Raw genomic sequence first — 16,378 nt, forward strand, 5'->3', positions numbered from 1 at the left:
ATGTTGATTTTTTTTTTTTTTTTTTTTTTTTTTTTTTTTTTTTTTTTAAATTCAAAGCCTTTCTTTTTTTTTTTTTTATTATCGTTAATTTTCCCTTTACTTAATAATAATAATAATAATAACAAATGACAACGATTGACTCTTCAAAAAAGACAATAACAATAGAAGCGCTCTTCTTATTGATAAGGAACATAACAAACAAACAGTAACTCTACCTCCTAAAAAAGTAATGGCTAATAAGCTCGCAGCAGCAGCTAAAGCAGCAACTAAAATAGCCAATAGTCAAATGAATGGTACTGAAACGACAAAGAGAAGACTGTCTACTTCTGTTGAAAATCATTCCCGAGAAAAGAGAATCATAAAAGACAAATCTAATAAGACAATTACTCATTCCGATAGAATCGTTGAGGCCGAAATTAGTCAATATAGACCTTGTAAGTCTTTCTGTCATTCCCTTTTTTATTTAGAATTTTACATGTATATAAAATGAGAAATCTAATTAATGACATTTTTAATAGATTTTACAGAAGCAGATCCAAGTAATCCAGACCTGATTATTACAAATAAAGAAAAGAATCTTCATGTAAGCCTTGAGTATCCTGGATCTATTGAACCTGAAAAGTAATTTCGACAAAAAAAAAAAGAAGAATGCTGTTTATAATTTTTTTTTTATCTTTTCTAGCTTTTTACTATTAAGACCTGTACTTAAAAATACCATGAATAGAAATCAAGAAGAAGAAGAAGAAGATAAAGACGAATATAATCCTATTAGTGACTTGATGCGTACTGCAGAACTCATATATGAATATTATCTTACACCTAAACAACAAGAATTATTAGGTGATCAGTCTCAAGGTATTATGCGTAATTTAACGAAATATCGTAATCGACGATGTGGTCCAGGTTTTGCCCAAGCTGTTAAAGATTTCAATAAGGTCATAAGACATCTTAAAGCAGAGGGTGCACTTAGTAAAAATGCCAAGGATATGTGCCATCCAAATTATGATTTAACTTGTCATATCTTATATCAAGTGTATAGTCGTACTGTGGCTCGACAAGCAGATGCGTTAAATAATTATCAAGGCAAGTTATTAAACAAGAATTTTTTTTTTTTTTTTTTTTTTTTTTTTTTTTTGATTGGATATTAATATTTAACATTATTATAGCCTTTTCGAATAATGTTTATGGTGAAATTAATCCTATTTTAGTTAAGGAGTTTATTAGTAAAACAGGATTGAATTCTCGTAGTGTATTTATGGATTTAGGATGTGGTATTGGTAATGTTGTACTTCAGGTAGCAGCACAAACAGGATGTGAAGCTTATGGTATTGAGATTATGGAAACACCATGTAAATTTGCTAAAAGACAGTTAAAAGAATATGCAGCCCGTATGAAGTAAATATTAAGTAAAATTATATGTGTGTGTATAAACAAAAAAGAAGAAGAAGCTAATAACGTCATTTAAAAAAGGGCCTGGCGCCTTCCTACAGGTAAAATTCATTTTAGACACGGAGATTTTTTAGATGTTACAGCCAATGATCTTTATGCAACTTTAAAAAGATCAGATGTATTATTAGTGAATAATTATGCCTTTGATGCATCTACCAATCAAGCACTAGCGCAATTATTTTTAGATTTAAAAGAAGGAACAAGAATTATCTCTTTAAAATCATTTGTACCCAAACATCATAAAATTAATCAGCGTACAATTAATATGCCTGAGTCTATTTTACGTGTTGAAGTATTTGAATATTTTTCTGAAGCAGTAAGTTGGACTAATAATGGTGGACAATATTATATTGCAACCGTTGATCGTAGTAGATTAGCACCTTATTTCGAAGAATTATACGGTAGTAGTAAACATTAGATATCCCCCCTCCTTTTCTTATTTTTTTTGTTTATTGTTATATATATAAATAAAAATATAATGTGTATTATGTAATCATATAAAATGTTTATAAAGTATAATAAAACTAGTACATATTCTTTTCTTACTAGCTATAAAGTAGTAAACATTGATAAGTTCCTCGTTTCATTAAACAAAAAAGGATTATTTCAGTAGTAATTGTTATAATTTCCGAGAAATTTATAATTAAAGAAAAGTAAAGGAATCAGTATGTATAACATGTTTATATACTAGTTAATAAGGTGAATATTCGGAAGAAACAATAAAGAAGAATCATAAACACATTTGAATAATTTTCTCCACACACACACACAAATTCAGGTACACATTTAATTTTAATATGAATTATGATAGTTGTAAAATAAAAAAAAAGCTTTTTTATATTACATCATAATGTAATCTCATAATCTAATTTTATAGACTATAAGTTCTACCTTTTTCATACATAGGCTCCACTTTTTTTTTTTTTTTTCTTTTTTGAATTGTATATAACTTGAAAAAAGTATATAATTTATTTTATTCATTATTTAAGAAGTAATTAAACTAAACTAAGCTTCATAATAATTTATTGGTCCCATGAAGGAAAAATAAATATCCTTTAAAACTGTCAAAATTAAGCATATTTTCATTATTGTGTGACTCATATAAATATAAAAAGCTCCTATTGTTCCATTTTGCATTTTTTTTTTCTTCCTTTTTATACACAAATATATTCTTAAATTTATGGCTAATAATATTGATTATACGCTTTTAAATACAAAAGAAAAAGATATTGAACATCTTTTACATAAAAAGGTAAATCTTATTTAATTTTTTTTTGTAAAAAAAGGACGTTTTATATAATCCATTTTTTATAATAGAAACCTAGATACCGTTTATTTTTAATTTTATCAAGTATTATCATAATTGCTATAACTGTATTCGCCTTAATAACAAAAAATAAGAAAAGTAAAATAAAAAAAAAACCATAAAAATAAAAATAAAATAAAGGTTATGCTTATTCTTTTTCTTCAATTGCAGAACCTACCATTAAGCGTAATGTCATCTTGATGATCAGTGATGGCTTTGGTCCTGCTTCTGAAACATTTGCTCGACAATATCATACATGGAAAGAAAATTTAATTCATAAATCAGTTTTTCCACTTGATAAAATCATTGTAGGTCAATCTCGTACACTTAGCAGTTCTAGTTTAATCACAGATAGCGCTGCTGGTGCAACTGCTTTTTCATGTGCACTCAAGACATATAATGGAGCGATTGGCGGTAAGTTTTATTAATATAGATTATATGGCTTTAGTCTTATATATATATCTATATCTACATTTATATATTTATATAGTTTATCCTGATAAGAAGCCTTGTGGGACTGTTTTAGAGTCAGCCAAAATTCATCGCAAGATGAAAACTGGACTCGTAGTTAAATCACGTATTACACATGCTACACCTGCTGCTTTTTCAGCACATATTAATTGGAGAGATTGGGAAAATGATATTGCTGTTCATCAAGTAGGTTATACGCCATTAGGAAGAACAGTGGATCTAATGTTTGGTGGCGGGCTTTGTGAATTCTTAAGTAACACAACTGAAGGAAGTTGTCGATTAGATAATCGTGATTTAATTACTGAAGCAAAAAATGATTTTGATTGGGATTTGATCACTACAAAAGGGGAATTTAATGCCTTGGATGAAAAAAATGTAAAATTGCCACTCATGGGTTTATTTGCACCCCATGTAAGTAATCATAATATATGTATATATACATACATTTAATTGATAATTTGTACTTTAGCATATAGCTTATGCTATCGATAACGATCCTTCACTTCAACCTTCTCTTGTAGAAATGACAGAAAAGGCATTATCAATCCTTAAAGAGTCTACGAAGGATTCTTCTGAAGGATTCTTTTTAATGATTGAAGGCAGCAGAATCGATATGGCAGCACACAAGTAAAGATATATATATATATATGTTGATATCATATCTCTTATCTTTTTTCTTTTTCTTCCATTTCAGTAATGACGCTGCTGCTCATTTCTTGGAAATTTTAGAATATCAAAAAACTATTGAAAAAGTAATGAAATTTGTAGACGAAAATCCTGGTACAATCTTGATTTCGACTAGTGATCATGAAACAGGTGGTCTTACAGTAGGACGACAAGTGACAAACTCTTATCCTGAATATGAATGGAAGCCTGAAGTCATTGCAGGAGCCAAGAATTCAACCGAGATCTTGAGTTGGGAATGGGCCAAGGCAATTAAAGAAGGAAGAGACACGAAAGAATTTTTAGTAGAAACACTTATTAAAAAGGGATTAGGTGTGGAAGATGTAACAGATGAAGAATTAGATAGATTATTAGCTTGGAAGTCGAATGGTCAAGATATTGGATTCTTTGCTTCTGCTTTATCTGATTTAGTCAGTAAAAGAGCACAAATTGGGGTAAAAGGAAAAAAAAAGAAAAAAGAAAAATGCTATTATATATATATATATATATATGATGATATATTGACTATGATATTATACTTCTTTAGTGGACAACCATGGGCCATACTGCAGTTGATGTTAATTTATATGCTTATGGCTATCAGTCTGAACTATTAAGAGGAAATCATGAAAATACAGATATTGGTGACTTTATCGTAGATTATTTGAATTTGGATTTAAATGATATCACGAAGAGATTAAATAGGTAAGTATATATATAAGTAAATAGTTGATACTATACTGAATATTCTTATCCTTATCATTTTTATTTAGTGATCAACTATTTCAGAAGAATTTAAAAGGAGCAAATGAAGAGTTAAGATATAAGAAATCAAATCATGAACTTCGAGTTAAATATAATTAAATAGAATAACTAGCATCACATAAATGAAAGAAAAGAGAGAGAAAAAAAAAGTATTTTGATAATAATAATAAAAAAATACGTGCCATTTATATAGTTTATTGTTGGGCTTTTGCAAAACGTTCAGCAACTGTCTTCCAATGAATGACTTCCCAAATCTGTTTAAGATAATCAGCACGAACATTCTTGTATTGTAAATAATAAGCATGTTCCCAGACATCTACTGCTAATAAAGGAACCATAAATCCAGGCAATGTATCCTGGTTTTGAGAAGCAGCAATCTCAACACGGTTTGTTTCCTTGTTAAATGCGAGCCATGCCCAACCTGAACCTTGAATACCAGCAGCTACTGTATTAAACCTTTTTATAAATTCATCAAATGAACCAAACTCTTTTTGAATGGCTGATAATAATTCCTGTCCTGCCTCTTCTACCTTTCCACCTCCTTCCTTTTTAGGAGCCAAGTTCTCCCAATAGATAGAATGATTTAAATGCCCTAATATATATATATATATAATAGATTATTGTAAGATATTATGTAATGATCATATGCATGCACATACCACCACCATTAAACTTGAGTGAATTTTGAATAGCCAATTGTTGCATAAGATCATTTGCTTCAACAGCAGCTTTATATTTTTCCTCTGCCTGATTAAAATTGTTGATATAAGTTTGATGATGTTTAGAATGATGTACTTCCATAATATCAGAACTAATATATGGTTCTAGCGCCTATTGTTAATATGAAAGTTAAACATCGTTTTTTTTTTTTTTTTTTTTTTTTTTTTTTTTTTTTTTTTTTTTTTACATCATAGCTATAAGGTAATTTGGGAAGCGTAGCTTTAAAACGAAGACTAATAGCGCGAAAAGCAATCGGTTTAATTGAAGATTTAAGCAGAGGCTTGGCAGCAGCAGCAGTAATAGAAGAAATCATGATAATAAATATGTTTCTTTTTTAAAAAAAAAAGAAATTTATTTGTATATAAAACAATAATAATATATATATTATTTTACAGACCCTTGCTACCACCACCACCACCTTGTAGTGATGTCATGGTTCTTCATTAATATATCCTTCCTTTTTTCTAATATGAATAGCATGTATTTTCTTTATCATCAACCTATCAGCTAAAGAATTTACAAAATGGAGAAGGCTATTAACTTATGCTGTAATTAACCCGGTATACAATATAATTTTTGTGATATCTTGAAAAAAAAAAAAAAAAAAATCCGGGATATTAAATTAATAGACAGTATTAGAAAAGAAAATGCTATTATGATAGAAGAAAATAATGGCACTAATTGATAACAATCTTGTTAAAGATAAAATATTTAACTTTTTAATAAATTTGTTGAGTATAATTTATATAAGCCAGTTTAATGTAAGAGATAGTTTGAGCTTGCCTGTCTGTCTCTCTCTTTATTTTATTTTATTTTTTTAAAGAATCGGTTTAAAAAAAAAAAAAGCATCTATTTTATTTAGTAAACGCGTTTAAAAAATATATACAGTCAAATATTAACAGCTGATTTTCTTATGATTGTATTTTGCTTTAAAATGAAATTAAAAAAAAAAGACATATAATGTATATACTGCTATCAATTTTGAACATTAAAACATTATCTCTTACTTCATATGTATATTTATTCTTTTTTCTTAAATATGATACTATCCTCGAGCCTCTATATGTATATATATATATATATATATATATTTCTATTAGTGAGAGTATTAATGTATATAGAGTTGAAGACTTTCTACTGTCTCATTTTAATACAATAATAATAGTCTATTGTAGTTCTTTCTGAAAAAGGAAGATAAAGTTCAATTAGCTATAGCCGAAAAATGAAACTGATTTTTCCTAACTATAATACTACTAATATTTATATGTTTCATTTTAAGGAAGGGGGGGAAGAGAAAGAGAAAGAGAGAAAAGTTATGTCTATTCTATTAAACATTAGAACACGATATATTTATACTTCCTATATATAGTCACTGCTAATCTGAATAAAGAATAACCTTTAACTTACTAAGCATCATACTGAACAAATGCTATGTGCTGACTTTTTTTTTTTTTTTTTTTTTTTTTTTTTTTATCTTGCTATTTTGATTGATTCATTAGTGAGCAGTAATATGCAGCTACATTTGTAATTATAGGAGTTATTTTTTATTTCTTTTACAAAACATAATGGAAGAGCCCGTTAAACTGTGCCTTTCATTTATTGCATAATTACACAGAAGGACAGGGCGAAAAAAGATAATAATAATAATAATAATAATAAAAGGACTGATACTATTTTCATAACATACAATTAAACATAAAAAAGAACCATTGAGAAATCCCCTTTTTTTTAAAAAGTAAAAAATAAACACAAGACAACTTCAACGGGAAAAAAAGACATTATTTATACAGCAATAAAGTTTTATCAGGGAATTTTGTTTCTGCTGGTATAAAATAAACAGCTTATCAATTTAGTAAGCATAGACAGCATGAGTAATATCTTCTTTCTTTCTTTTTTTTTTTTTTTTTTTTTAAAAAAAAAAAAAACTAAATGTAACTTATGAATGTTTAATTCAAAGAAAATAATAGCGTATTATATCATGATATATGTTATGTTATCGCATTATATAATAAAGAGGCAAAAACAAATAGATATGAATCTTCCTAGTTATCTTAATTTTGGTTAAAATTAGCTGAAAAAAAAAAGCTAAATTATAAAATATCAAGTATCAACTGTATATATTTATATAATATCGAGTGATTTAAGTAATGTGAAAAGATGAAATAATCCTTGTCTTTATTTTAAAATAAGGAATGAGTAGTAAAGAAAGAGCAACATTGAATGATAATGATAAGTCATAGACATGTAAGTTACATAATGATTAACTGCTGGCCCTGGCTATAATTCAGGGTATATTACGTGATTTACCAAATGATACGTCACATTATACTCCCACTCTAAATTTTACTACATAAAGCATTTTATTCCATTTAACCCGACTGAATTACTTGTTTATTTTATTTATTTTTTTAAGTAATCGCGATAATGAAATAAATAAAACAAATGTTCTTTTCTTTCCTACTGTGATGGTATGTATTATAGAGTAATAAAAAGTACAAAGAGAAAGAAGAAGACAAAATAAAAATATAGCATGGAGACTGTTTATTCAATGTAAAATAAAAAGGAGGAATAAAAGAGAATCCAGTTATGTCTGCTCAACTGCATTTAGTATCTGTACAAATGCTGCTTTAGATTTTATTTTTGATCCGCTTATTTAGTCAAGAAATATAATATTATAATTCAGTTTATGGCAGATATAAATTGAAATATGCAAATTAAAAAGGAAAAGTAGAGTGTAATACAATAATGTACACATATAAATATATACCTTATATGATATAGTTATGTAAGTTATTGAAAATAGGAGTATGGCTGAATAATAGTTCTAAAAGCTTGTTATTATATTTAACAGCGTTTACTTTTATTTCTATATATATATTTCTATATTAAATATCTGAGATAATGAACCAGTTAAAATTAAAAAGGTATATTTGTATATCATGGTTAAATATCACTTTTTTTATTAATGTAATGTACAAGAACATTGCTTTAGATCAAGAAATGAAAATAGCTTGATATTATTGATTCGCATACAATTAGTTCACTTTATTAAATACTCTTTAACATGAATCAATACTATTTCTCTAAAAGTAATATTCTCGATTTATTTTTATTTAATCTGTTCTCAAACTATAAAAAGAAAAAGTGAATGACACAATCAGAGAGAATAATGTAGCAAGCACTTGAGTTGATAATAGAAATGAAGAATTTTTTTTTAAACAGCTTAAATCTATATTCTTAATATTACTGGTATGAACGATAAAATCATTTAGACAATTCAAATATGATATCTATTGCTTCTAGCAAAACAATAAGATGTATTATCTTATATAATACTCCAATTTACATTCATACCTGTATTAGACATATAATAGAAAGATATAGAGTATAAACGTATTTGTCACTCATCCTATATATCTTCCCTCTCTACTTGTTCAAGACATTTTGACTCGAACTCAAAACATTGTATTGAATACAATTGAAGATAACTTGAACAATCTAGTCAGGGCATCTATTTCGGTAATAAGTACTTAAATTTTATTACTAAAAGGGATATAAAACTCGTTAAACTAAATACAACTTGATGGTTTAGCTAGCTAGCTTACTTGATTAAATAATTTTTAGTTAAAATTGTGTTTAATCTGATCAAATAACTTGAAGCAATGTTAAGATAAACAGAATTTTTTAGTATGCGAAAGACTTTTCAAAGTTTACAGAAACTTTCTTTCAAAGAAATATGTCAATTAGGTTAAATTTACTTCTTATATTTCCGATGCCTATTAATATGCCAAACGACAAAAAATAAATACGTGTATAAAATTTTTGATCTCTGAAAAAGCAACGTAATAATTTCCCGCTTTTATTCATACAATTTTCAGTTTTTTTTCCTTTTTTCCTTTTTTTTTTTTTCTTTTTCTTTTAAATAAATATGTATATATAAAAGAAGGAAGTTTATAATCTCTTTTATTGTTTCAGTTATTATTATTATTTTTTTTTATCTTTATCTTTATCTTTATCTTTTCATTATTTATTTATTTTTTCTAATCATGATAAGCAAAGATGAGAGACCTTATAAATGCAATTTCTGCGATAAAGCATTTTATCGTTTAGAGCATAAAGTGCGTCATGCTAGAACACATACAGGTGAAAAACCTCATGCTTGTACTTTTCCAAATTGTGATAAACGATTTTCTCGGTCTGATGAACTTCAAAGACATATCCGTGCTCATAATTCAGTTTGTACTATTACAATGAGAAGAAGAAGAAGGTCATCTAAACAACTTAATCTCTCTGAAGAAAAAGATTATTTACGTCAACAGCAACATTGTTTTACATTTCGCTTACCTCCATCTACTCAACTTAAACGTCATAATACAGTATCAAAAACGCCTACTCAATTAGAAGATCAACATCGTCATGCTCGGGATCAAGGAACTATTTCATCTTCTGTCCTTCATCATTGTCTTGTTACTGGTTGCTTTAAATCCTTTTGGAGAAAAGGACAACTGATACGACATCTTGATAAATCTCATGGTATTCAAGTATCTCGTGAGGACGTATCTGATAAGGAAAAGATGGCACGTATTTTAGACAACATAGTTTTATCCACTAAAAGTCTATCAATTGATGAAGTTTCGACCTCCACTAGTAGTCCCAATTCATCTCCATCATCAAATGTATATTATATAACGCCTCAGACTATGGTGTTAGTTGAACCTGCTATTGATTTTAATCATCATAGTGACTTCGTTATTGTTCCTTGTCATAAAGATACTTCTTTTGTTAAATTACCTTCTTGTAAAGAAATTGAATTTTTACCGCCTCCCTTACTTGATACACAACAAAATACTATTTCCAAATGTACACTTCCATCGATTAGAACATTATTTTCTAATTGAGAGAGCACTATATCCTTTCATTTATTGTACATACACATGTATGTATATCGTTTCCTTTTTCCTTTTTTGTAGAATATATTGTATATTTATAATAGCATGTTGTATATATTAATGAATAATCATTACATAAATCTCTATAGTAACAAAATAAATTTAGAAAATCTCTTTTTTTTTTTTTTTTTTTTTTTTTTTTTTTTTTTTCCTTTCCTTTTCCCCTCAACAACTAAAATTAAACAATGATATGAAACAGGAATCATAAATTCTAAAACACGAATCCCCTGTTTTCAAAATCCCCTATAAAAAAGCTCAGAATAAAATAAAGGGCCATTATTCAATTACGTTAGCAGCAAAAAAAAAAAAAAAACAAAGTCACACAAAATGACTATATTTATACAAATAGACATGTTATACATTTACATATACATCTACATATTTTATAAAAGTACAAACAAATGTTTATTTACAACTAGATTTTAACCCCCTCCCAATTTACTTTTTCTTCTTTTGTTGTTTAGCTTGTTGTTCAGCTACAGCTTCATCATTTAATCTCTTTAACTCCACTCGTTCATCTTCAGGTGCTCGAATTCGCCATCCATTCATTTTACGTGAGACCATTTTATTATTAATTTTAGCTGTTTTCAAGCTGGTTTGGCACCATTCAGGCTCTTTAGGCCAAACAAATGGTTCATCAATTGTTACAATCGCTTTTTTGTAAGCAGGTTGAGAGACAGACATCATGCCGTTGCGTCCCTTCTTGTGCATAGTAGCATAATTCATAGTACGTACTTCTTGCACATTGACGCCATAAATGTTTGTTAAATAAGAGTGGATGTCAAATTTATTGCATTTGGAAGGGATTCGAAAGGCAACTTGATTGGGTTCAAGATTAGGTGATCTAACCATTTTAAAAATAATATTAGGTAAATAAACCTTATCTAAAATAACAACAATTAGTATAGTGATTGCTAATTGATTTCATTCCAAAAAATAAGTAAATAAATAATTCAGCAAACATTACTAAGGCCTTGTCGAAATGGGGTTGTCATTATTTATAATCGTATATAATATGAACCAAATAATTAAAAAAAAAAAAAAAAAAAAGAGGGAGGAGGAGGAAGAGGTTGGGGGTCAAAAGAAGATGGGGGAGGGGTCTGTAATGCGTTAATACCGAATCATCAAAGTCACAAATAAAAAATAAAAAAAGCCACAAATAATGTATTTTGATTGGCTACTTTTTTTGATCATTCTTGGTAGGAAGGGAAACAAATTCTTACTGGTTCCATTTTTTTTTTTTTATTATTTTAATATTTCTTTTCCCTTTTTTTAACAATAATTTCCCTAACATGGTTACCTCTCATGTTACTTCAGCAAAACTAAATGCAAATGAAACAGCATTATGTGGAGGTTTCGCAGGACTCACTACAAGGTTGGCTTGTTGCTCATGTTTTAATTAACTTTATAAAAAATAAAATAAAATAAAAAACTTATGCTTTGTAGATTTGCTATTTCTCCTTTAGATGTTATTAAGATTCGACTTCAGGTTCAATCAGAACCTTATAATTTAAAGCACATCTTTGCACATAGAGCCAATGTGAAATATTCTGGAATTAATCAAGCGTTCAAAACAATTATAAAAGAAGAAGGTATCAAGGTATAAGCTACCAAAAAAAAAAAAGATATGAACTATAGTAACATCAGGCTTAATTCATGTTGAATACAGGGACTATTTAAAGGAAATGTAGCAGCTGAGTGGTTATATGTTACTTATGGAGCATCCCAACTCTATGCTTATTATCATTTAGATTCTTTTTTAAAAAATGTAAAAAAAAAGAGGAAAAAACAAAAATGATAATATTCCAATTATGCATATAATTATTTATTTATTTATTTTTTCTAACTAAAATAGCAAAATGAGATATCGCCTACTGTAAAGCCATTCATTTCGGGTATGTTTGCAGGCAGTTTTGCTACAGCTGCAACATATCCATTTGATTTATTACGTACACGATTTGCAATGCAAGGAATGAATAAGGTATGTATAAACATACGAATCATTTTATCTATTTATTTATTTATTTTATTTTATTTTTACTTTTAATTACTTCCTAATACATAAAGGTATATGACAGTATTCCTCATGCTATTTCAGATATTTATGAAAAGGAAGGTATGCGAGGATTTTATCGTGGATTAGGTTCTTCTATCACACAGATTATGCCATATATGGGACTTATGTTTTTTAGCTATGAAGGATTATGTTCAACAGTTCAGCATCTTCAACGTAACCAAATTATTTCAGAAAATCACAAGAGAACCAATGATATGATTTGTGGGTCATTAGCAGGTATCATTAGTAAGACAGGTGTTTTCCCGTTAGATGTTATAAGGAAGCGATTACAAGTTCAGGGACCTCATCTTAGCGAATATGTGGTTTCGACAATTCCTACTTATTCATCATCTGTGTGGGAATGTATGAAAAAGATTATAAATACAGAAGGAGTGCTAGGATTATATAAAGGAATTGTACCAGGATTATTAAAGGCAGGTCCATCAGGCGCCGTCTATTTTCTAATGTTTGAAATTGCTAAAGATTGTATTACTTATTTAAAAGACTCTGGATTTCAAATATTACCAGAAAAACCAGTTCTTCGTTTATAGCAAAAAAAATAATTGAAATCTATACCCACCCACCCCTTCCTTCCTTCCCCAAAATTATATTACCATTTAAAATAATTTACTGTTTAATGATATAGTGTAGTTTTTATCTTTCTAAATATAGCCGTCCAATTTACCATAATTGGACTACAAATAAAAAGTGCTAGACTAAAGATAAACATTAAGGTCTTGAATCCAGCAGCAGACATGATGAATCCAGCTATAACAGGCCCAATAAACATACCAATCGAGTAGGCCATATTATACAATGCATAGACTAGTAAAAATAATAATAAATGAGTTTTTTTTTTCATTAAAAAGAGTTTAAATACTATTATAAATAGATGTTAAATATACCTTGAGCGTATGCAGCACCACCCTATATAATATATTAAAATAAATTAAAATACGCATACACACATACATAAAAAAAAAAGGTTATTATTTAATCTTACCATATCGTTTACAGTCTCACCCATTTCTGGTAAAATAGGTGTCATGATAACAGGACTTGAAAGACCAAAGATCATTAGAGAAGGAATAATCCAATAAATGGTTGAGTAATTAATAGCAATAAAAGGTGCTGAAATGGCCATCATGATCATACCTGTCGCTGAAATAACTTGTCTACCTATCTAAGTAAAATAAATAAACAAGATCTATTTGTACCACATACATATTTATATAAAGATATGTATACCTTATCCGAAAGATGTCCGATTAAAGGGGCAAGGAAAGCAGGAACAACCATAGTGACAAAAATAACTAGAAATTATAAACAATAAATGAATATCAAGTTACTCTACAAATACTATGAATTATAATTACATCCAATAGTTGATGCAGACGCATTAAACACCATCTGTAAATGAATAGGTAAAGAGGGCTCAATACCCGAAAATACAGAAGCAGAAACAATTGTGCATAAAACACAAGATAAAATACGCCAATTCTTTAACAAATCGATCATTGTTAACGGTTTTTCACAATCTTTCTTTGCAATTAAGGGAGTTGTTTCATCTGCCACTCCTTGATCTATTATGTTCTTCTTTTGCTTCATTTTCGTTGGTTCTGCTAACCAAAGAATACCTAAAAAATTGATAACAGCAAATCCGGTACAAAATAAAAACGGAGCTGAAAATCCTCCATATTCATAAAGAATACCACCAATAGCAGGACCTAGAGCAAATCCAACAGTATGTGCAGTTAAGACTGTACCCATAACTGTGCCCAGTTTATTGGTTGGGAAAACATCTGCAAGCAATCCAAGCCCAATAGTCCTATAGAATCCGTAGATATATTTAAAAAAAAAAGCAAAAAAAAAAAAAACTTATATTCTATATTGGAATACTTTAGATAGTTACCATGATGCTCCACCAGCAACTCCTTGAGCTACACGAGCCAAAACCAATAAAGCATAAGTGTCAGCCATTGCAAAGGCTAATGTCGAAATACTTAAACCTAGCATGCCTCCCATCATAGGGTATCTTCTATTTTCATAACGATCAGATAGAATGGCAAAAACAGGAGTTGCAACCAGTAAGCCAAAAGCTATATATAGGTATAGAATATAACATTATGGTCATTTATTTTGTAGATGATAAAGAACTTCAACACATATTTACCATAACAACCAAATAAGAATCCAACCATAGTCGAATTTCCTTTTAAACGGTCAATAACTAATTTGGGGAGGCAAGGAATAACTACACCATATACCAACATATCCCTATAATTAAGCATAGATAAATACAAGTATAAAGATAAGAGGATAAGCGCTATTGTATTTACGTAAATAAAGTAAGCGCTACCACACCAGCAATTCCAATATGAGATCGACGAGCTCTGCTCCATATTGACCGACAATCATCATTATTCTCCTCTACAGTAGAGTTCCCACTCATTATTTAATTTGCAAGAAAAAAAAAAAAAAGGTAGAAAAGAAATAATTTTTTTCAGGAGAAAAAAAAAAAAAAACTAAAAAGAAATTGAAAAAGTCACTTTCTTTAATAATCATCTGATAACCAATTGAAAAGTTTTATATCATTCTGAGAATATACAGCATGTAAAAATGGAGATATTGTAGGTGATATACATATATATATTAAGCATAGTTTCCTTTTTTTTTTTTTTTTTTTTTTGCCCTTAAAACAGTTAACATTTATAAATAAATCTTACACAACACTGTCATTTGATAACACTGTTGAATTTATATATTTAAATATGTCAAAATACTGTATTACGATAAGATATTTTTTTCCATTAAATAAAATGTTTAAAACTCATTTGAACACACATATTGTATTACTAGGGTCGGATCAAAAAACAACCCCCCTTTTGACAGTTAATAAGAGGAAAAAGATAAAGAAGGGAAGAAGAACAGAGAATTGTATCATCATATCACTCGATTAATTACAGTATAATCATTTGATCAAGTCAGTACCAAGAGAAGGAAGAGGGATTCCAGGAGAACATCAGAGATAACATTAATACCTAGGTCATATTCAAGTTGGAGTAAGACAATTATGAGCATAAAAACTAACAGAAAGATCCTTTAGAGTTGTCACACTTGGCCTTATTCCTAAGTCGTATCGAATGTACAGATATTTAAAGAAGATTATAATAGATATTTATTGATAGTAGTAGTAGTAGTAATAGTTACTTACATATTGTGCAATTGATAATGTTACTTGGGCTACTTTGTCTTAATAGCATCTAATTAAATAGATTGACATATATAAATTTATGTTTTTAGTAAAAGATTTCAAAGAGACTCAATTCTTATCTTTTTTTTCTTTAAACGTAATCAAATTCATACATCAAATATCACAATATCTGACACCGAATGGAAGTAGGTTCGTAGCCACGCGTCATATGATCCTCGTCTTGGAATTTGAAGTTCACTTTCACCTATTTTAATTGGAGTTCACACATCGTATATGAAGCGTTCATGTAACGCTTGATTCGCTATCGCCAGAATATGTTGCAGATTCGTGAATCATGTCCAATAGTGTTGGCGTAAAACACTAACAAAGCAGCACCTCCATTATTTATGACAAAAACTCAAGGCAATTAACGGCAAAAGCTGGTTCCACTCTCTCATTTATTGCAATCTCTGGGTGAAATTCTGTTATCTTGTTTCCAAGTTGACTATACTAACCATTGAAGTTAGCGTCAACTTTATAACCTTTGGAATCATTATTATCGTTTCTCATAGAACAATCATCAATATCATATGGATATACATGTGTACAAGACCCAAGTCTTCAAAATTTTAACTTACTACCAAGAATGCCTTTGAAAACCATGAACAACATGAACTATATTTTACGAGAATCCTTCAAAGTTATTTGCTCAAATAACGAAAATATCTTTAGACAGGCCAAGACAGCTTTTCAGTCTTGAGATCATGACTCCACCAGTTTCAAGTAGTCCTCACACATAGATACTA

General features: G+C 28.7%; 9 protein-coding genes across 9 annotated transcripts; 6 read left to right on the top strand and 3 right to left on the bottom strand.

The window, feature by feature from the left end:
• Window positions 1-67: 67 nt before the first annotated feature.
• On the top strand, window positions 68-1,942 carry BX663DRAFT_507340 (histone methylation protein DOT1-domain-containing protein). Its single transcript, XM_051527326.1, has 5 exons — window positions 68-434; window positions 519-621; window positions 683-1,083; window positions 1,167-1,395; window positions 1,471-1,942. Exons 1-5 carry the CDS (start codon window positions 230-232, stop codon window positions 1,865-1,867), a joined length of 1,335 nt encoding a protein of 444 aa, XP_051383689.1. The 5' UTR covers window positions 68-229; the 3' UTR covers window positions 1,868-1,942.
• Window positions 1,943-2,800: 858 nt separating this feature from the next.
• On the top strand, window positions 2,801-5,024 carry BX663DRAFT_38776 (alkaline-phosphatase-like protein). Its single transcript, XM_051522193.1, has 7 exons — window positions 2,801-2,854; window positions 2,927-3,169; window positions 3,246-3,637; window positions 3,696-3,853; window positions 3,921-4,344; window positions 4,437-4,594; window positions 4,663-5,024. Exons 2-7 carry the CDS (start codon window positions 2,956-2,958, stop codon window positions 4,751-4,753), a joined length of 1,437 nt encoding a protein of 478 aa, XP_051383690.1. The 5' UTR covers window positions 2,801-2,854; window positions 2,927-2,955; the 3' UTR covers window positions 4,754-5,024.
• Window positions 4,716-5,762, bottom strand: BX663DRAFT_507343 (Manganese/iron superoxide dismutase). The gene is made up of 3 exons (XM_051527327.1): window positions 5,562-5,762; window positions 5,314-5,485; window positions 4,716-5,246 (listed from the first exon to the last, which is right to left on the bottom strand). The coding sequence occupies exons 1-3, from the start codon at window positions 5,685-5,687 to the stop codon at window positions 4,849-4,851; spliced, it is 696 nt and encodes a 231-aa protein (XP_051383691.1). The 5' UTR covers window positions 5,688-5,762; the 3' UTR covers window positions 4,716-4,848.
• Window positions 5,763-9,420: 3,658 nt separating this feature from the next.
• BX663DRAFT_433486 (uncharacterized protein) lies at window positions 9,421-9,603 on the top strand (the record flags this gene model as incomplete). Its single annotated transcript, XM_051522994.1, has 1 exon — window positions 9,421-9,603. A coding segment is annotated over one exon (183 nt), but the record flags the coding sequence as incomplete, so codon positions are not given.
• Window positions 9,445-10,436, top strand: BX663DRAFT_507346 (uncharacterized protein). The gene is made up of 2 exons (XM_051527328.1): window positions 9,445-10,093; window positions 10,166-10,436. Exons 1-2 carry the CDS (start codon window positions 9,625-9,627, stop codon window positions 10,270-10,272), a joined length of 576 nt encoding a protein of 191 aa, XP_051383693.1. The 5' UTR covers window positions 9,445-9,624; the 3' UTR covers window positions 10,273-10,436.
• Window positions 10,437-10,659: 223 nt separating this feature from the next.
• BX663DRAFT_507348 (ribosomal protein L23-domain-containing protein) lies at window positions 10,660-11,372 on the bottom strand. The gene has a single exon (XM_051527329.1). The coding sequence runs from the start codon at window positions 11,173-11,175 to the stop codon at window positions 10,762-10,764; it is 414 nt and encodes a 137-aa protein (XP_051383694.1). The 5' UTR covers window positions 11,176-11,372; the 3' UTR covers window positions 10,660-10,761.
• Window positions 11,373-11,758: 386 nt separating this feature from the next.
• Window positions 11,759-12,930, top strand: BX663DRAFT_433246 (mitochondrial carrier domain-containing protein; the record flags this gene model as incomplete). The annotated part of the gene is made up of 4 exons (XM_051522983.1): window positions 11,759-11,923; window positions 11,993-12,091; window positions 12,188-12,304; window positions 12,391-12,930. The coding sequence occupies 4 exons, from the start codon at window positions 11,759-11,761 to the stop codon at window positions 12,928-12,930; spliced, it is 921 nt and encodes a 306-aa protein (XP_051383695.1).
• Window positions 12,931-12,993: 63 nt separating this feature from the next.
• Window positions 12,994-14,903, bottom strand: BX663DRAFT_507352 (major facilitator superfamily domain-containing protein). Its single transcript, XM_051527330.1, has 8 exons — window positions 14,719-14,903; window positions 14,553-14,656; window positions 14,292-14,478; window positions 13,756-14,207; window positions 13,628-13,692; window positions 13,383-13,562; window positions 13,285-13,306; window positions 12,994-13,204 (listed from the first exon to the last, which is right to left on the bottom strand). Exons 1-8 carry the CDS (start codon window positions 14,829-14,831, stop codon window positions 13,014-13,016), a joined length of 1,314 nt encoding a protein of 437 aa, XP_051383696.1. The 5' UTR covers window positions 14,832-14,903; the 3' UTR covers window positions 12,994-13,013.
• Window positions 14,904-15,986: 1,083 nt separating this feature from the next.
• Window positions 15,987-16,258, top strand: BX663DRAFT_567941 (uncharacterized protein; the record flags this gene model as incomplete). Its single annotated transcript, XM_051532102.1, has 1 exon — window positions 15,987-16,258. A coding segment is annotated over one exon (219 nt), but the record flags the coding sequence as incomplete, so codon positions are not given.
• Window positions 16,259-16,378: the final 120 nt, after the last annotated feature.

Source organism: Cokeromyces recurvatus (assembly GCF_025118155.1).
Source record: "Cokeromyces recurvatus strain NRRL 2243 chromosome Unknown BX663scaffold_10, whole genome shotgun sequence".
NCBI lineage: Eukaryota > Fungi > Mucoromycota > Mucoromycetes > Mucorales > Mucoraceae > Cokeromyces > Cokeromyces recurvatus.